The following is a 21776-nucleotide window of genomic DNA, read 5'->3' as shown; positions in this document are numbered from 1 at the left end:
CGGTCCAAACCCTGGTCTCACACTGGTCTAAAGAAGGTCTAAAGATGGTCTAAAGACGGTCTAAACCCTGATCCAAACCTTGTCTAAACCCAGTCTAAACCAGGTCTAAACCTGGTCCAAACCCTGGTCTAAACCCGGTCTAAACCCGGTCTAAACCCGGTCTAAACCCGGTCTAAACCCTGTTCTCAACCTGGTCTCACCCTGGTCTAAACCCGGTCTAAACCCAGTTTAAACCCTGGTCTCACCCTGGTCTCACACTGGTATAAACCCTGCTCTCAGCCTGGTCTCACCCTGGTCTAAACCCGGTCTAAACCCAGTCTAAACCCGGTCTCACAGAAACGACCTGCCCGTGGACGTGGCGCGTGGGCAGCTGGCCGGGACCCCCATGTGCATGCAGCAGTACAGACGCCTCTTCAGCTCCTACAGGTTTCCAGCACCAAACTCGGACTCGCTCTCGGTCAAAGTGGACTGTGCCGGACCCGAGCACATGATCGTGGCCTGCAAGAACCAGGTACCAACCCGACTGCTTTCATTTGTTCAAACCAGACTTAAACTGAACAAGAGAAAGTTCAAAGAGTTTCAAATACAACAATTACTGTCAAAATGGAATTGCCGGGTAACGTAATGACCTCTTTATTCTCCCCAGTTTTTTGTTCTGGAGACGCTTGTCAACGGTGAAGCCATGACGGACGCAGAGATCTTTTCACAGCTGGACAAAGTCATGAAGATGGCAGAAAACCCAAAGGAGAGAGCGCCCCCTGTAGGCCTGCTGACGTCCGACGGCAGGAACGAGTGGGCTCAGGCCAGAGAGGCGCTGGTCAAAGGTGCGTTTGTTTTACACCAGAACAGGGCCAAACAAGGACTAGAACAGGACTAAACAAGGACTAGAACAGGGCCAAACAAGGACTAGAACAGGGCCAAACAAGGACTAGAACAGGACTAAACAAGGACTAGAACAGGGCCAAACAAGGACTAGAACAGGGCCAAACAAGGACTAGAACAGGACTAAACAAGGTCTAGAACAGGGCCAAACAAGGACTAGAACAGGGCCAAACAAGGACTAGAACAGGGCCAAACAAGGACTAGAACAGGGCCAAACAAGGACTAGAACAGGGCCAAACAAGGACTAGAACAGGACTAAACAAGGTCTAGAACAGGGCCAAACAAGGACTAGAACAGGACTAAACAAGGTCTAGAACAGGGCCAAACAAGGACTAGAACAGGACTAAACAAGGTCTAGAACAGGGCCAAACAAGGTCTAGAACAGGGCCAAACAAGGACTAGAACAGGACTAAACAAGGACTAGAACAGGACTAAACAAGGTCTAGAACAGGGCCAAACAAGGACTAGAACAGGGCTAAACAAGGACTAGAACAGGACTAAACAAGGACTAGAACAGGACTAAACAAGGACTAGAACAGGACTAAACAAGAACTAGAACAGGACCAAACAAGGACAAGAAAAGCACAGGTCCGGTTTCAGTCCCGGTTCAGTCCCGGTCCAGTCCCGGTCTAACCCGGTCTCCCTCTCTCCCTCAGACCCAGTGAACCGGGCCTCCTTGGACCTGCTTGAGTCCAGCTTGTGCCTGGTTTGCCTGGATGAGCCGTGCAGCCCTTTAGACCAGAGCGACTCCAGCCGAGCGGCCACGATGCTTCACGGGGGAGGAGCCGAGCGCAACGGCGCCAACCGCTGGTACGACAAGTCCATGCAGGTAAACAGAGGATGGTGAATCTGCCTCATGTCCCACCCTGCTCTCGCTCAAACGTGTCGGTGTTTCAGTGTGTGGTGGGTCTGAACGGCGTCTGTGGAGTGGTGTGTGAACACTCTCCATTTGAAGGGATCGTCCTGGTTCAGTGCTCCGAGTTCCTCCTCAAATACATGTGAGTGACAGATCCACACGTTCATCTGGTCGTCATGACGACACCACATGAGGTCTTGGTTTAGTCCTGGTTTAGTCTTGGTTTAGTCTTGTTTAGTCCTGGTTTAGTCCTGGTTTAGTCCTGGTTTAGTTTTGGTTTAGTCTTGTTTAGTCCTGGTTTAATCCTGGTTTAGTCTTGTTTAGTCCTGGTTTAATCCTGGTTTAGTCCTGGTTTAGTCTTGGTTTAGTCTCAGTTTAGTTCTGGTTTAGTTCTGGTTAAGTCCTGGTTTAGTCCTGGTTTAGTCTTGGTTTAGTCTTGGTTTAGTCCTGGTTTAGTCTTAGTTTAGTACTGGTTTAGACCTGGTTTAGACCTGGTTTAGTCCCGGTCCAGTCTTGGTCTAAAGATGTCCTTCCTGTGTCCAGCATTGGGAGTCCGTCGAAGATGTCCACAGCGGTCAGTGGTAAAACTCTTCCTGTTCCCAAACGACTCATGTGGAACGTTTCACCTCAAGTTCTCGGGTTCATCTCGGCCTCAGCCACCAGAATAAACAAGTAAGTTTACTTTACTTCACAAGTACTTTTACTTTACTTTAGAAGTACTTTTACTGCTCATACTATTTTTGTAGTCGAGTAGTAGTTGAACTGAACACGCACAGATGACTTAAACTGAAGTGGTTGAATTTGAGTGATTTGTTTCAAAGGAAATAAAATACTAACTTAAAAATGTCTAAAATGTCATATTAAAGCTTCTCTTGTTTTTCTAATTCTCACTTAGTTTAATGGTGCAGAACCTGTGGTCAATATTTATCATAGTTTTACTTCCGTTAAGTTGCAGTTTGTGAAGAAATGTTGAACAAAAGCGTTTAAAAAGACAGGAAGTGGAGCTGAATCCCTCTGTGATGTCATCAGTGTGCGACACAGAGACAGTTTAAACCCTGGTTGGACTAAATAAAGGTGTTTTATGGTGTTATTGTGTCAGATCAGAACTGTTGTGTCATTTATGTGGAGTTTGGCTCTTGTTTACAGTCTGGTTGCTATGGTAACGGCTGTGGCATCACCTCTACTTATGTCTTATCTGTGCTCACGTCCAACCAGGAAGTACAATTATGAACTTTACACAAACCGTCGAACAAATGGGCACATTTAAAGTCATTTATAATCAAGCAACACGATTAAACTGTAGTTTTTGTCCCATAAACAAGAGAAATGTTCCCAACTATTCACATAGTTTTATTTCCACCAGAGACATTGTTCTGAAGCTCAAACATCAAACTCATTCTTTATATTTGGTTTTCTTGCTTGTTGCAGATTGGTTAAGAATCTGGACATGGACGTTTTCACTTTCAGCGCTTACGGAAAAGAGTTCATCAAGAAGCAGAAGATGAGTCCAGACGCCTACATCCAAGTGGCCTTACAACTCGCCTTTTACACGTGAGCACTCGCCTTTTACACCTGAGCACTCGCCTTTTACACCTGAGCACTCGCCTTTTACACCTGAGCACTCGCCTTTTACACCTGAGCACTCGCCTTTTACACCTGAGCACTCGCCTTTTACACATGAGCACTCGCCTTTTACACCTGAGCACTCGCCTTTTACACGTGAGCACTCGCCTTTTACACGTGAGCACTCGCCTTTTACACGTGAGCACTCGCCTTTTACACCTGAGCACTCGCCTTTTACACCTGAGCACTCGCCTTTTACACGTGAGCACTCGCCTTTTACACATGAGCACTCGCCTTTTACACCTGAGCACTCGCCTTTTACACCTGAGCACTCGCCTTTTACACCTGAGCACTCGCCTTTTACACGTGAGCACTCGCCTTTTACACCTGAGCACTCGCCTTTTACACCTGAGCACTCGCCTTTTACACCTGAGCACTCGCCTTTTACACATGAGCACTCGCCTTTTACACCTGAGCACTCGCCTTTTACACGTGAGCACTCGCCTTTTACACCTGAGCACTCGCCTTTTACACCTGAGCACTCGCCTTTTACACCTGAGCACTCGCCTTTTACACCTGAGCACTCGCCTTTTACACCTGAGCACTCGCCTTTTACACCTGAGCACTCGCCTTTTACACATGAGCACTCGCCTTTTACACCTGAGCACTCGCCTTTTACACCTGAGCACTCGCCTTTTACACGTGAGCACTCGCCTTTTACACATGAGCACTCGCCTTTTACACCTGAGCACTCGCCTTTTACACGTGAGCACTCGCCTTTTACACCTGAGCACTCGCCTTTTACACCTGAGCACTCGCCTTTTACACGTGAGCACTCGCCTTTTACACATGAGAACAACTCGCCTTTTACACATGAGCACTCGCCTTTTACACCTGAGCACTCGCCTTTTACACATGAGCACTCGCCTTTTACACCTGAGCACTCGCCTTTTACACATGAGCACTCGCCTTTTACACGTGAGCACTCGCCTTTTACACGTGAGCACTCGCCTTTTACACATGAGCACTCGCCTTTTACACCTGAGCACTCGCCTTTTACACATGAGCACTCGCCTTTTACACATGAGCACTCGCCTTTTACACCTGAGCACTCGCCTTTTACACCTGAGCACTCGCCTTTTACACCTGAGCACTCGCCTTTTACACATGAGCACTCGCCTTTTACACCTGAGCACTCGCCTTTTACACGTGAGCACTCGCCTTTTACACGTGAGCACTCGCCTTTTACACGTGAGCACTCGCCTTTTACACCTGAGCACTCGCCTTTTACACGTGAGCACTCGCCTTTTACACGTGAGCACTCGCCTTTTACACGTGAGCACTCGCCTTTTACACATGAGAACAACTCGCCTTTTACACATGAGCACTCGCCTTTTACACCTGAGCACTCGCCTTTTACACATGAGCACTCGCCTTTTACACCTGAGCACTCGCCTTTTACACATGAGCACTCGCCTTTTACACGTGAGCACTCGCCTTTTACACGTGAGCACTCGCCTTTTACACATGAGCACTCGCCTTTTACACATGAGCACTCGCCTTTTACACCTGAGCACTCGCCTTTTACACCTGAGCACTCGCCTTTTACACCTGAGCACTCGCCTTTTACACATGAGCACTCGCCTTTTACACCTGAGCACTCGCCTTTTACACATGAGCACTCGCCTTTTACACGTGAGCACTCGCCTTTTACACCTGAGCACTCGCCTTTTACACATGAGCACTCGCCTTTTACACGTGAGCACTCGCCTTTTACACCTGAGCACTCGCCTTTTACACATGAGCACTCGCCTTTTACACCTGAGCACTCGCCTTTTACACATGAGCACTCGCCTTTTACACATGAGCACTCGCCTTTTACACGTGAGCACTCGCCTTTTACACCTGAGCACTCGCCTTTTACACGTGAGCACTCGCCTTTTACACCTGAGCACTCGCCTTTTACACCTGAGCACTCGCCTTTTACACCTGAGCACTCGCCTTTTACACATGAGCACTCGCCTTTTACACCTGAGCACTCGCCTTTTACACATGAGCACTCGCCTTTTACACCTGAGCACTCGCCTTTTACACGTGAGAACAACTCGCCTTTTACACCTGAGCACTCGCCTTTTACACCTGAGCACTCGCCTTTTACACATGAGCACTCGCCTTTTACACCTGAGCACTCGCCTTTTACACCTGAGCACTCGCCTTTTACACATGAGCACTCGCCTTTTACACCTGAGCACTCGCCTTTTACACGTGAGAACAACTCGCCTTTTACACCTGAGCACTCGCCTTTTACACCTGAGCACTCGCCTTTTACACCTGAGCACTCGCCTTTTACACCTGAGCACTCGCCTTTTACACATGAGCACTCGCCTTTTACACCTGAGCACTCGCCTTTTACACCTGAGCACTCGCCTTTTACACGTGAGCACTCGCCTTTTACACATGAGCACTCGCCTTTTACACATGAGCACTCGCCTTTTACACATGAGCACTCGCCTTTTACACCTGAGCACTCGCCTTTTACACATGAGCACTCGCCTTTTACACGTGAGCACTCGCCTTTTACACATGAGCACTCGCCTTTTACACCTGAGCACTCGCCTTTTACACCTGAGCACTCGCCTTTTACACATGAGCACTCGCCTTTTACACCTGAGCACTCGCCTTTTACACCTGAGCACTCGCCTTTTACACCTGAGCACTCGCCTTTTACACCTGAGCACTCGCCTTTTACACCTGAGCACTCGCCTTTTACACGTGAGCACTCGCCTTTTACACCTGAGCACTCGCCTTTTACACCTGAGCACTCGCCTTTTACACCTGAGCACTCGCCTTTTACACCTGAGCACTCGCCTTTTACACATGAGCACTCGCCTTTTACACCTGAGCACTCGCCTTTTACACATGAGCACTCGCCTTTTACACCTGAGCACTCGCCTTTTACACGTGAGCACTCGCCTTTTACACCTGAGCACTCGCCTTTTACACATGAGCACTCGCCTTTTACACCTGAGCACTCGCCTTTTACACGTGAGCACTCGCCTTTTACACCTGAGCACTCGCCTTTTACACATGAGCACTCGCCTTTTACACATGAGCACTCGCCTTTTACACCTGAGCACTCGCCTTTTACACATGAGCACTCGCCTTTTACACGTGAGCACTCGCCTTTTACACATGAGCACTCGCCTTTTACACGTGAGAACAACTCGCCTTTTACACCTGAGCACTCGCCTTTTACACCTGAGCACTCGCCTTTTACACCTGAGCACTCGCCTTTTACACCTGAGCACTCGCCTTTTACACGTGAGCACTCGCCTTTTACACCTGAGCACTCGCCTTTTACACATGAGCACTCGCCTTTTACACCTGAGCACTCGCCTTTTACACCTGAGCACTCGCCTTTTACACGTGAGCACTCGCCTTTTACACGTGAGCACTCGCCTTTTACACCTGAGCACTCGCCTTTTACACGTGAGCACTCGCCTTTTACACGTGAGCACTCGCCTTTTACACCTGAGCACTCGCCTTTTACACCTGAGCACTCGCCTTTTACACATGAGCACTCGCCTTTTACACCTGAGCACTCGCCTTTTACACATGAGCACTCGCCTTTTACACATGAGCACTCGCCTTTTACACCTGAGCACTCGCCTTTTACACCTGAGCACTCGCCTTTTACACCTGAGCACTCGCCTTTTACACCTGAGCACTCGCCTTTTACACGTGAGCACTCGCCTTTTACACCTGAGCACTCGCCTTTTACACCTGAGCACTCGCCTTTTACACCTGAGCACTCGCCTTTTACACATGAGCACTCGCCTTTTACACCTGAGCACTCGCCTTTTACACATGAGCACTCGCCTTTTACACCTGAGCACTCGCCTTTTACACGTGAGAACAACTCGCCTTTTACACCTGAGCACTCGCCTTTTACACCTGAGCACTCGCCTTTTACACATGAGCACTCGCCTTTTACACCTGAGCACTCGCCTTTTACACATGAGCACTCGCCTTTTACACCTGAGCACTCGCCTTTTACACGTGAGAACAACTCGCCTTTTACACCTGAGCACTCGCCTTTTACACCTGAGCACTCGCCTTTTACACATGAGCACTCGCCTTTTACACCTGAGCACTCGCCTTTTACACCTGAGCACTCGCCTTTTACACGAGAGCACTCGCCTTTTACACATGAGCACTCGCCTTTTACACATGAGCACTCGCCTTTTACACATGAGCACTCGCCTTTTACACCTGAGCACTCGCCTTTTACACATGAGCACTCGCCTTTTACACGTGAGCACTCGCCTTTTACACATGAGCACTCGCCTTTTACACCTGAGCACTCGCCTTTTACACATGAGCACTCGCCTTTTACACCTGAGCACTCGCCTTTTACACATGAGCACTCGCCTTTTACACCTGAGCACTCGCCTTTTACACGTGAGCACTCGCCTTTTACACCTGAGCACTCGCCTTTTACACCTGAGCACTCGCCTTTTACACGTGAGCACTCGCCTTTTACACCTGAGCACTCGCCTTTTACACATGAGCACTCGCCTTTTACACCTGAGCACTCGCCTTTTACACGTGAGCACTCGCCTTTTACACCTGAGCACTCGCCTTTTACACATGAGCACTCGCCTTTTACACATGAGCACTCGCCTTTTACACCTGAGCACTCGCCTTTTACACATGAGCACTCGCCTTTTACACGTGAGCACTCGCCTTTTACACATGAGCACTCGCCTTTTACACATGAGCACTCGCCTTTTACACCTGAGCACTCGCCTTTTACACCTGAGCACTCGCCTTTTACACCTGAGCACTCGCCTTTTACACATGAGCACTCGCCTTTTACACCTGAGCACTCGCCTTTTACACATGAGCACTCGCCTTTTACACCTGAGCACTCGCCTTTTACACATGAGCACTCGCCTTTTACACCTGAGCACTCGCCTTTTACACGTGAGACAACTCGCCTTTTACACCTGAGCACTCGCCTTTTACACCTGAGCACTCGCCTTTTACACATGAGCACTCGCCTTTTACACCTGAGCACTCGCCTTTTACACCTGAGCACTCGCCTTTTACACATGAGCACTCGCCTTTTACACCTGAGCACTCGCCTTTTACACGTGAGAACAACTCGCCTTTTACACCTGAGCACTCGCCTTTTACACCTGAGCACTCGCCTTTTACACCTGAGCACTCGCCTTTTACACCTGAGCACTCGCCTTTTACACATGAGCACTCGCCTTTTACACCTGAGCACTCGCCTTTTACACCTGAGCACTCGCCTTTTACACGTGAGCACTCGCCTTTTACACATGAGCACTCGCCTTTTACACATGAGCACTCGCCTTTTACACATGAGCACTCGCCTTTTACACCTGAGCACTCGCCTTTTACACATGAGCACTCGCCTTTTACACGTGAGCACTCGCCTTTTACACATGAGCACTCGCCTTTTACACCTGAGCACTCGCCTTTTACACCTGAGCACTCGCCTTTTACACATGAGCACTCGCCTTTTACACCTGAGCACTCGCCTTTTACACCTGAGCACTCGCCTTTTACACCTGAGCACTCGCCTTTTACACCTGAGCACTCGCCTTTTACACCTGAGCACTCGCCTTTTACACGTGAGCACTCGCCTTTTACACCTGAGCACTCGCCTTTTACACCTGAGCACTCGCCTTTTACACCTGAGCACTCGCCTTTTACACCTGAGCACTCGCCTTTTACACATGAGCACTCGCCTTTTACACCTGAGCACTCGCCTTTTACACATGAGCACTCGCCTTTTACACCTGAGCACTCGCCTTTTACACGTGAGCACTCGCCTTTTACACCTGAGCACTCGCCTTTTACACATGAGCACTCGCCTTTTACACCTGAGCACTCGCCTTTTACACGTGAGCACTCGCCTTTTACACCTGAGCACTCGCCTTTTACACATGAGCACTCGCCTTTTACACATGAGCACTCGCCTTTTACACCTGAGCACTCGCCTTTTACACATGAGCACTCGCCTTTTACACGTGAGCACTCGCCTTTTACACATGAGCACTCGCCTTTTACACGTGAGAACAACTCGCCTTTTACACCTGAGCACTCGCCTTTTACACCTGAGCACTCGCCTTTTACACCTGAGCACTCGCCTTTTACACCTGAGCACTCGCCTTTTACACGTGAGCACTCGCCTTTTACACCTGAGCACTCGCCTTTTACACATGAGCACTCGCCTTTTACACCTGAGCACTCGCCTTTTACACCTGAGCACTCGCCTTTTACACGTGAGCACTCGCCTTTTACACGTGAGCACTCGCCTTTTACACCTGAGCACTCGCCTTTTACACGTGAGCACTCGCCTTTTACACGTGAGCACTCGCCTTTTACACCTGAGCACTCGCCTTTTACACATGAGCACTCGCCTTTTACACCTGAGCACTCGCCTTTTACACATGAGCACTCGCCTTTTACACATGAGCACTCGCCTTTTACACCTGAGCACTCGCCTTTTACACCTGAGCACTCGCCTTTTACACCTGAGCACTCGCCTTTTACACCTGAGCACTCGCCTTTTACACGTGAGCACTCGCCTTTTACACCTGAGCACTCGCCTTTTACACCTGAGCACTCGCCTTTTACACCTGAGCACTCGCTTTTTACACATGAGCACTCGCCTTTTACACCTGAGCACTCGCCTTTTACACATGAGCACTCGCCTTTTACACCTGAGCACTCGCCTTTTACACGTGAGAACAACTCGCCTTTTACACCTGAGCACTCGCCTTTTACACCTGAGCACTCGCCTTTTACACATGAGCACTCGCCTTTTACACCTGAGCACTCGCCTTTTACACATGAGCACTCGCCTTTTACACCTGAGCACTCGCCTTTTACACGTGAGAACAACTCGCCTTTTACACCTGAGCACTCGCCTTTTACACCTGAGCACTCGCCTTTTACACATGAGCACTCGCCTTTTACACCTGAGCACTCGCCTTTTACACCTGAGCACTCGCCTTTTACACGAGAGCACTCGCCTTTTACACATGAGCACTCGCCTTTTACACATGAGCACTCGCCTTTTACACATGAGCACTCGCCTTTTACACCTGAGCACTCGCCTTTTACACATGAGCACTCGCCTTTTACACGTGAGCACTCGCCTTTTACACATGAGCACTCGCCTTTTACACCTGAGCACTCGCCTTTTACACATGAGCACTCGCCTTTTACACCTGAGCACTCGCCTTTTACACATGAGCACTCGCCTTTTACACCTGAGCACTCGCCTTTTACACGTGAGCACTCGCCTTTTACACCTGAGCACTCGCCTTTTACACATGAGCACTCGCCTTTTACACCTGAGCACTCGCCTTTTACACGTGAGCACTCGCCTTTTACACCTGAGCACTCGCCTTTTACACATGAGCACTCGCCTTTTACACATGAGCACTCGCCTTTTACACCTGAGCACTCGCCTTTTACACATGAGCACTCGCCTTTTACACGTGAGCACTCGCCTTTTACACGTGAGAACAACTCGCCTTTTACACCTGAGCACTCGCCTTTTACACCTGAGCACTCGCCTTTTACACCTGAGCACCCGCCTTTTACACCTGAGCACTCGCCTTTTACACATGAGCACTCGCCTTTTACACCTGAGCACTCGCCTTTTACACCTGAGCACTCGCCTTTTACACCTGAGCACCCGCCTTTTACACCTGAGCACTCGCCTTTTACACATGAGCACTCGCCTTTTACACCTGAGCACTCGCCTTTTACACATGAGCACTCGCCTTTTACACCTGAGCACTCGCCTTTTACACATGAGCACTCGCCTTTTACACGTGAGCACTCGCCTTTTACACCTGAGCACTCGCCTTTTACACATGAGCACTCGCCTTTTACACCTGAGCACTCGCCTTTTACACGTGAGCACTCGCCTTTTACACCTGAGCACTCGCCTTTTACACCTGAGCACTCGCCTTTTACACATGAGCACTCGCCTTTTACACCTGAGCACTCGCCTTTTACACCTGAGCACTCGCCTTTTACACATGAGCACTCGCCTTTTACACCTGAGCACTCGCCTTTTACACCTGAGCACTCGCCTTTTACACGTGAGCACTCGCCTTTTACACATGAGCACTCGCCTTTTACACATGAGCACTCGCCTTTTACACGTGAGAACAACTCGCCTTTTACACCTGAGCACTCGCCTTTTACACCTGAGCACTCGCCTTTTACACATGAGCACTCGCCTTTTACACCTGAGCACTGGCCTTTTACACCTGAGCACTCGCCTTTTACACATGAGCACTCGCCTTTTACACCTGAGCACTCGCCTTTTACACGTGAGAACAACTCGCCTTTTACACCTGAGCACTCGCCTTTTACACCTGAGCACTCGCCTTTTACACCTGAGCACTCGCCTTTTACACCTGAGCACTCGCCTTTTACACATGAGCACTCGCCTTTTACACCTGAGCACTCGCCTTTTACACCTGAGCACTCGCCTTTTACACGTGAGCACTCGCCTTTTACACATGAGCACTCGCCTTTTACACATGAGCACTCGCCTTTTACACATGAGCACTCGCCTTTTACACCTGAGCACTCGCCTTTTACACATGAGCACTCGCCTTTTACACGTGAGCACTCGCCTTTTACACATGAGCACTCGCCTTTTACACCTGAGCACTCGCCTTTTACACCTGAGCACTCGCCTTTTACACATGAGCACTCGCCTTTTACACCTGAGCACTCGCCTTTTACACCTGAGCACTCGCCTTTTACACCTGAGCACTCGCCTTTTACACCTGAGCACTCGCCTTTTACACCTGAGCACTCGCCTTTTACACGTGAGCACTCGCCTTTTACACCTGAGCACTCGCCTTTTACACCTGAGCACTCGCCTTTTACACCTGAGCACTCGCCTTTTACACCTGAGCACTCGCCTTTTACACATGAGCACTCGCCTTTTACACCTGAGCACTCGCCTTTTACACATGAGCACTCGCCTTTTACACCTGAGCACTCGCCTTTTACACGTGAGCACTCGCCTTTTACACCTGAGCACTCGCCTTTTACACATGAGCACTCGCCTTTTACACCTGAGCACTCGCCTTTTACACGTGAGCACTCGCCTTTTACACCTGAGCACTCGCCTTTTACACATGAGCACTCGCCTTTTACACATGAGCACTCGCCTTTTACACCTGAGCACTCGCCTTTTACACATGAGCACTCGCCTTTTACACGTGAGCACTCGCCTTTTACACATGAGCACTCGCCTTTTACACGTGAGAACAACTCGCCTTTTACACCTGAGCACTCGCCTTTTACACCTGAGCACTCGCCTTTTACACCTGAGCACTCGCCTTTTACACCTGAGCACTCGCCTTTTACACGTGAGCACTCGCCTTTTACACCTGAGCACTCGCCTTTTACACATGAGCACTCGCCTTTTACACCTGAGCACTCGCCTTTTACACCTGAGCACTCGCCTTTTACACGTGAGCACTCGCCTTTTACACGTGAGCACTCGCCTTTTACACCTGAGCACTCGCCTTTTACACGTGAGCACTCGCCTTTTACACGTGAGCACTCGCCTTTTACACCTGAGCACTCGCCTTTTACACATGAGCACTCGCCTTTTACACCTGAGCACTCGCCTTTTACACATGAGCACTCGCCTTTTACACATGAGCACTCGCCTTTTACACCTGAGCACTCGCCTTTTACACCTGAGCACTCGCCTTTTACACCTGAGCACTCGCCTTTTACACCTGAGCACTCGCCTTTTACACGTGAGCACTCGCCTTTTACACCTGAGCACTCGCCTTTTACACCTGAGCACTCGCCTTTTACACCTGAGCACTCGCCTTTTACACATGAGCACTCGCCTTTTACACCTGAGCACTCGCCTTTTACACGTGAGAACAACTCGCCTTTTACACCTGAGCACTCGCCTTTTACACCTGAGCACTCGCCTTTTACACATGAGCACTCGCCTTTTACACCTGAGCACTCGCCTTTTACACATGAGCACTCGCCTTTTACACCTGAGCACTCGCCTTTTACACGTGAGAACAACTCGCCTTTTACACCTGAGCACTCGCCTTTTACACCTGAGCACTCGCCTTTTACACCTGAGCACTCGCCTTTTACACCTGAGCACTCGCCTTTTACACATGAGCACTCGCCTTTTACACCTGAGCACTCGCCTTTTACACCTGAGCACTCGCCTTTTACACGAGAGCACTCGCCTTTTACACATGAGCACTCGCCTTTTACACATGAGCACTCGCCTTTTACACATGAGCACTCGCCTTTTACACCTGAGCACTCGCCTTTTACACATGAGCACTCGCCTTTTACACGTGAGCACTCGCCTTTTACACATGAGCACTCACCTTTTACACCTGAGCACTCGCCTTTTACACATGAGCACTCGCCTTTTACACCTGAGCACTCGCCTTTTACACATGAGCACTCGCCTTTTACACCTGAGCACTCGCCTTTTACACGTGAGCACTCGCCTTTTACACCTGAGCACTCGCCTTTTACACATGAGCACTCGCCTTTTACACCTGAGCACTCGCCTTTTACACGTGAGCACTCGCCTTTTACACCTGAGCACTCGCCTTTTACACATGAGCACTCGCCTTTTACACATGAGCACTCGCCTTTTACACCTGAGCACTCGCCTTTTACACATGAGCACTCGCCTTTTACACGTGAGCACTCGCCTTTTACACGTGAGAACAACTCGCCTTTTACACCTGAGCACTCGCCTTTTACACCTGAGCACTCGCCTTTTACACCTGAGCACCCGCCTTTTACACCTGAGCACTCGCCTTTTACACATGAGCACTCGCCTTTTACACCTGAGCACTCGCCTTTTACACATGAGCACTCGCCTTTTACACCTGAGCACTCGCCTTTTACACATGAGCACTCGCCTTTTACACGTGAGCACTCGCCTTTTACACCTGAGCACTCGCCTTTTACACATGAGCACTCGCCTTTTACACCTGAGCACTCGCCTTTTACACGTGAGCACTCGCCTTTTACACCTGAGCACTCGCCTTTTACACCTGAGCACTCGCCTTTTACACATGAGCACTCGCCTTTTACACCTGAGCACTCGCCTTTTACACCTGAGCACTCGCCTTTTACACATGAGCACTCGCCTTTTACACCTGAGCACTCGCCTTTTACACGTGAGCACTCGCCTTTTACACCTGAGCACTCGCCTTTTACACCTGAGCACTCGCCTTTTACACATGAGCACTCGCCTTTTACACCTGAGCACTCGCCTTTTACACCTGAGCACTCGCCTTTTACACGAGAGCACTCGCCTTTTACACATGAGCACTCGCCTTTTACACATGAGCACTCGCCTTTTACACATGAGCACTCGCCTTTTACACCTGAGCACTCGCCTTTTACACATGAGCACTCGCCTTTTACACGTGAGCACTCGCCTTTTACACATGAGCACTCGCCTTTTACACCTGAGCACTCGCCTTTTACACATGAGCACTCGCCTTTTACACCTGAGCACTCGCCTTTTACACATGAGCACTCGCCTTTTACACCTGAGCACTCGCCTTTTACACGTGAGCACTCGCCTTTTACACCTGAGCACTCGCCTTTTACACATGAGCACTCGCCTTTTACACCTGAGCACTCGCCTTTTACACGTGAGCACTCGCCTTTTACACCTGAGCACTCGCCTTTTACACATGAGCACTCGCCTTTTACACATGAGCACTCGCCTTTTACACCTGAGCACTCGCCTTTTACACATGAGCACTCGCCTTTTACACGTGAGCACTCGCCTTTTACACGTGAGAACAACTCGCCTTTTACACCTGAGCACTCGCCTTTTACACCTGAGCACTCGCCTTTTACACCTGAGCACTCGCCTTTTACACCTGAGCACTCGCCTTTTACACGTGAGCACTCGCCTTTTACACCTGAGCACTCGCCTTTTACACGTGAGCACTCGCCTTTTACACCTGAGCACTCGCCTTTTACACGTGAGCACTCGCCTTTTACACCTGAGCACTCGCCTTTTACACCTGAGCACTCGCCTTTTACACATGAGCACTCGCCTTTTACACGTGAGCACTCGCCTTTTACACCTGAGCACTCGCCTTTTACACGTGAGCACTCGCCTTTTACACCTGAGCACTCGCCTTTTACACATGAGCACTCGCCTTTTACACCTGAGCACTCGCCTTTTACACATGAGCACTCGCCTTTTACACCTGAGCACTCGCCTTTTACACGTGAGCACTCGCCTTTTACACATGAGAACATGCAATAAAACCACATTCACTAATCATTTACAGCCTTAAATTATAAACAAACAAAATATTAAACATATTTTAAAAAGCTGTTTTTTCCACCAACATGTGACAAAAACAAACTAAATTCAGAAAAAAGCAGTGGCTCAGTGGTAGAGCACGTGCCCTGTAACCCAGAGGTTCAGAATTTGAAGACTTTTTTTTCCCATTTATTTTTTACACATTAAAAAACAAAACCTATGCAAAGAAAGATAAAGAAAGAAAACAAATATGTGTAGATATAACTATAATAATGATAATAGTAATTACAATAACAACAACAGTAATAATGAGACACTTTTTATTGTCTCTCTTATGTGTTATTTCCTGATCATATATTAATCTTAACTCTCTTACGCTAACGCATATCAAACTATAGGTGGGTTTATTTTCTAGAATTTCATGTAAAAAAAAAAACTATTTCAGGGCCCTTGACCAGACCAATATAAAATGCCCAAAGACATTTAAAAAAATCATTTTAGAGGTTCACAGATTCTCCCTGTAATTCAGAGACAGAGAAGAGTCTTTGTTTCATGTAGATTCCAGAGATATGAACCACAAACCGGGTCAAAACCACCGCATTTTGACCATTTAAAGACACGTTGTCCTCGACATGTGACCCAGACCCGTCCCGTTTGACCCGTTCCAGGTGCAACCGCCGCCTGGTGCCCACGTACGAGAGCGCGTCCGTCCGGCGTTTCAGAGAAGGACGAGTGGACAACATCCGATCGGCCACGAGGCAGGCGCTGGCGTTTGTCCAGGCCATGACCCGGGACAAACCACCTGCACACGTGAGCCTCCCCCGCTCGCTCTGAGCTCCATTAGCCGCGAAATAGACTCTGACGGGTGCGGAGCAGGTGCACGGGCCCCGCGGGGTCCGGTCTGGTGCCGGCGCCGAGGCTTCTGGGTCCTTTCCCAAGCAATAACCAGAGCGCTAAATGCTCGTGAAGTGCAATAAACTAAGAACTAGTGCGTTTAAATGTGTGATGAAAAATAGGTTAGCTTGATTTAAGGCGTTAGCTAATTTGTTTTTAGCTAGCGCAGGTTGTTTTTAATGTTTGTCACATTTACCATCGATTTTCTATTCTTCTATTTTCCATCTTATAAAGTTCAATAATTAACGTATTTTCCGGAGTATAAGTCGCACCAGGCAAAAAATGCATAATAGAGAAGAAATAAAACATATATAAGCACTGGAGTATAAGAATATAAGTATAAATATAAGTATATAAGTCGCAACAAAACTATGACAAAAGGTGCGACTTATAGTCCGGAAAATACGGTGATATCAAATTTGTGGCGCTTGGTGAAACAAAACAAACTTTTTAAATTCTGAATATTGTGGCCCGCTGCGTTTTTGTTGCGATTTTGTAGCGTTTGTGCTAATTTGGGCGCTAATTGCTATGTCATACGAACAAAGCTAAACTCTACAATGTGCGGTAACGGTTGCTAACTCCGCTCAGGCGTTACTCACGTGCGCTCAAGTGTTTTTTTTCATGGTTTGTGAGGTTTTGGGGCTAACGCTGAGGCTAACGCTAACCCTGAGGCTAACGCTAACTCTCCCATTAAAAATACATTTGTTTTCGCATCCTGGTTTAAATGTGTAGTTGATGTTTGTATTTTTGTTTTGTGATTTGCTCTCTGATCGTGTTGTGTTTTTGGAAAAATAATTAAAAAAAAGAAAATACATTTGTTCTCATTGGGCAACTCATTTGTGGCTCGTGTCGCTCAAATGCAGAAGACACAGCCTCTTGAATATACTCAAAATCCAACTCGTTTTACCTCGAATTTAAGGGATTTTGCACTTCATTCGCTGATTTGTGATTTTTCCCTTTTTTAAATTTGCACGCCGCATTAAAAACTTTATATTCTTGTCCATTCAGATTAAAAAAACAATATATTCTTTACGGTTTTTGGCCCAGGTTTTGATCTTTATAACTGGTTAAATAAGGTTGATAAATAAATACATTAGCTTCATTTAACCAGTAAAGCTAATCTATGTTCAAGAGAAGTAGTTTGACAGTATTTGACGTTCTCTTGCAGGATGCGGAGAAGATGCAGAAGCTGAAGGAGGCCATACGCGCTCAGACCGACTACACGATAGCGGTGAGCGACGCTGAAACACCCACGTGACTGTAGGGGGCGCTCTAACCTTCCCAAAAACGCTCTTTCAGGCCATCACAGGGAACGGCATCGACAATCACCTCCTGGCTCTGCTGAAGCTCTCCAGAGACCTGAAGATGGAGAAACCCGAGATCTTCTGCGACCAGAGCTACGTGAGCAGCAACCAGTTCATCCTCTCCACCAGCCAGGTACTCGCCCCCGCTGAGGGTCATGGGGTCACTCTGGGGTCACTCTGGGGTCACTCTGGGGTTACTCTGGGGTTACTCTGGGGTTACTCTGGGGTTACTCTAGGGCTATTCTGGTGTTACTCTGGGGTTACTCTGGGGTTACTCTGGGGTCACTCTGGGGTCACTCTGGGGTTACTCTGGGGTTACTCTGGGGTTACTCTGGGGTCACTCTGGGGTTACTCTGGTGTTACTCTGGTGGTTACTCTAGGGCTGCTCTGGGGTTGGTCTGGGGTTGGTCTGGGGTTATTCTGGGGTTACTCTGGGGTTATTCTCGGGTCACTCTGGGGTCACTCTGGGGTTACTCTGGGGTTACTCTGGGGTCACTCTGGGGTCACTCTGGGGTTACTCTGGGGTTACTCTGGGGTTACTCTGGGGTCACTCTGGGGTTACTCTGGTGTTACTCTGGTGGTTACTCTAGGGCTGCTCTGGGGTTGGTCTGGGGTTGGTCTGGGGTTATTCTGGGGTTACTCTGGGGTTATTCTCGGGTCACTCTGGGGTCACTCTGGGGTCACTCTGGGGTCACTCTGGGGTTACTCTGGGGCTGCTCTGGTGTTACTCTGGTGGTTACTCTGGGGTTACTCTGGGGTCACTCTGGGGTTACTCTGGTGTTACTCTGGTGGTTACTCTGGGGTTACTCTGGGGTCACTCTGGGGTTACTCTGGGGTCACTCTGGGGTCACTCTGGGGTTACTCTGGGGTTACTCTGGGGTTATTCTGGGGTTATTCTGGGGTCACTCTGGGGTCACTCTGGGGTTACTCTGGGGTCACTCTGGGGTTACTCTGGGGTTACTCTGGGGTTATTCTGGGGTTATTCTGGGGTCACTCTGGGGTCACTCTGGGGTTACTCTGGGGTCACTCTGGGGTCACTCTGGGGTTACTCTGGGGTTATTCTGGGGTTACTCTGGGGTTACTCTGGGGTTATTCTGGGGTTATTCTGGGGTTACTCTGGGGTCACTCTGGGGTTACTCTGGGGTTACTCTGGGGTTATTCTGGGGTTATTCTGGGGTCACTCTGGGGTCACTCTGGGGTTACTCTGGGGTCACTCTGAGGTTACTCTGGGGTTACTCTGGGGTTATTCTGGGGTTACTCTGGGGTTACTCTGGGGTTACTCTGGGGTCACTCTGAGGTTACTCTGGGGTTACTCTGGGGTTATTCTGGGGTTACTCTGGGGTTACTCTGGGGTTACTCTGGGGTCACTCTGGGGTTACTCTGGGGTTACTCTGGGGTTATTCTGGGGTTATTCTGGGGTCACTCTGGGGTCACTCTGGGGTTACTCTGGGGTCACTCTGAGGTTACTCTGGGGTTACTCTGGGGTTATTCTGGGGTTACTCTGGGGTTACTCTGGGGTTATTCTGGGGTCACTCTGGGGTCACTCTGGGGTTACTCTGGGGTTACTCTGGGGTCACTCTGGGGTTACTCTGGGGTTACTCTGGGGTTACTCTCTGGTTATAGATAAAGCATGTATCAAACCTTTGGCATTTTAACTTTTTTTCCTGCTCATACCCATTTTATGAAGCCGATGAGGTCCATGCTGGGAAAATGCCCGTCTAAAATAAGATAAGTTAAAAAGTACTGGAAATAAGTAGTATTTCTCTGGTTTAGGGTATATCTGGACTACATGAAAGTATGATTGCCAATGGAACAAGCATAAAACTATTTCCTATTTTAAGAAAGTCAAAATATACTCAAATCAAGATAAATACTACTTAGTTTTCCAGTTTAGTAACATCTATTGAGAATGTTGTGTTGGATAAATCAAAACCAAACAAAGCAGCTTTGAGCCCGTCTCACCTCTCCAGAGTTTAGCGTCAGAAGCTGAAACGCTGATTCCCCTGGAGAGCTCATTATTACTCTTATCAGTTTTCATCAGCGCAGACGTAACCTTGGCGTGAACGTGCGTCTGACATCTCGTTCCGCTCGCAGGTGCCCACCACAGTGGAGATGTTCTGCTGCTACGGTCCAGTCGTTCCGAACGGATATGGCGCCTGCTACAATCCCCAAGCGGACCACGTGGTGTTCTGCGTGTCCAGCTTCAGAGAGAGCACCGAGACGTCCTCCGCCGTGTTCTCCAACGCCCTGCAGGAGGCGCTCTCGCAGATCAGGGAGCTGTGCATCCGGAGCAACAAACCCAGCCCGAGCCCGGCCCATAGCGCGGGGAAGTAAGCCATAAACGCCCGGACGATGTACATTCAGAGCCAAAATATTATCAGCTTTATTTATTTTTTTGTGGTTGGTTTTAGTGAAAAGTCTGAATTTTGTCCTTGATGTTCATGATGTTCAAGAAGAAGTTCAAACAACTTAAATTCAGAGAGATTTTAGAGGGAGATTGAGTGGTGCAGTGTTTGCCCTCAGACCGAGAAGTTGCGGTTCATAATCCTTCACCACGTTCGTCAGATTAAAGTTTTAGTGAAATTATTATTATTATTTTTTTTTTAAAGGTTTCAATATATTTTTCTTACTTCAAGCCAATTTACCTGCAGTTGAGAGTTGGAAAAATGACCCAGGACATAAGTTAAAATAACTTGGTTTAGTCCTGGTTTAGTCCTGGTTTAGCCCTGGTTTAGCCCTGGTTTAGCCCTGGTTTAGCCCTGGTTTAGTCCTGGTTTAGCCCTGGTTTTGTCCTGGTTTAGTCCTGGTTTAGCCCTGGTTTAGCCCTGGTTTAGTCCTGGTTTAGTCCTGGTTTAGTCCTGGTTTGGCCCTGGTTTAGCCCTGGTTTAGCCCTGGTTTAGTCCTGGTTTAGCCCTGGTTTAGCCCTGGTTTAGTCCTGGTTTAGTCCTGGTTTAGTCCAGGTTTAGGCCTGGTTTAGTCCTGGTTTGGTCCTGGTTTAGTCCAGGTTTAGGCCTGGTTTAGTCCTGGTTTGGTCCTGGTTTAGTCCTGTTTTAGTCCTGGTTTAGTCCTGGTTTAGTCCTGGTTAGGCCTGGTTTATAGTTATGGTTGTAATGTTTTGGCTCGTCTGTGTATGTGAATCTTTAGGTTAGAAAAGCCTCTGAACTCGTGGTGTTTCAAAGCCTTAATGTGATGATGAGAATATGAGAACAATGTTTTAGTGCAAATGTAAAGACAATGTTTGGTCACTGGTTATTCAGGTTCTTACTCTATTAAGCCATGACAAAAGCAACAAGACTGTCCAGATTTTATATATTTTAATTTATTGTATTTATTTGTGTAGCTATTTATTGCAGAGAAAAATAAACTATAGTGAAACATTTTAGGGTTAGGGTTATTTATTTTAATTCATCAAATTTTGTTTTATTTATTTTATTTTATCTATTTATTGTGTTTAATGTATTTAATGTATTTGTGTATTTAGTGCAGGAAAAAAATTACAGTGAAACATTTTATGAACTTGACTTGACCAGTGACCAAATATTTCTAAAACAGAAGTGTGCGTTTGCCTTAGGAGCCAAAGCCATGCATTTAATATAGAAGATATATATATATATATATATATATATATATATATATATATATATATATATATATATATATAAATAAGAATATTATTCAAATGTTACACAGTGAAATATCATTATGTTTATGTTATTAATGCACTTCTATGCCACTAAAAGAGTCGAGATGTCAACATATATTTACAATATTATGCAGCTGCTTTAAAATTCCGACTGCAAATATTTTTAGATCTAATTTTAGAGTTTAGCGAACAATCAATATAGCATAAATGATGTCATAATAAATAGATATGTACAGATTACTTATTGAAAAAGTCCAAAATATC

At 48.0% G+C, this 21776-nt stretch overlaps 1 protein-coding gene across 1 annotated transcript in view; it reads left to right on the top strand.

Moving 5' to 3' along the window:
- The window catches only part of LOC140369345 (choline O-acetyltransferase-like), a 34616-nt gene extending 14278 nt beyond the window's left edge, over positions 1-20338 (top strand). The window contains exons 5-14 of the mRNA XM_072456645.1: positions 337-511; positions 647-824; positions 1539-1711; positions 1780-1880; positions 2282-2410; positions 3167-3289; positions 16340-16481; positions 17734-17796; positions 17865-18002; positions 19964-20338. Of these exons, the coding sequence (XP_072312746.1) occupies positions 337-511; positions 647-824; positions 1539-1711; positions 1780-1880; positions 2282-2410; positions 3167-3289; positions 16340-16481; positions 17734-17796; positions 17865-18002; positions 19964-20203 (1462 nt within the window). The 3' untranslated portion in view covers positions 20204-20338. The remainder of the gene's footprint in view (positions 1-336; positions 512-646; positions 825-1538; positions 1712-1779; positions 1881-2281; positions 2411-3166; positions 3290-16339; positions 16482-17733; positions 17797-17864; positions 18003-19963) is intronic.
- The last annotated feature ends 1438 nt before the right edge of the window (positions 20339-21776 follow it).

The sequence above is a fragment of the Eucyclogobius newberryi genome, unplaced genomic scaffold, assembly GCF_026437365.1.
Source record: "Eucyclogobius newberryi isolate DKJ021-1_F unplaced genomic scaffold, fEucNew1.0.hap1 SCAF_20, whole genome shotgun sequence".
Taxonomy (NCBI): domain Eukaryota; kingdom Metazoa; phylum Chordata; class Actinopteri; order Gobiiformes; family Gobiidae; genus Eucyclogobius; species Eucyclogobius newberryi.
Note: the sequence above shows the minus strand (reverse complement) of the source record. Positions and strands in the feature narration are given on the sequence as shown.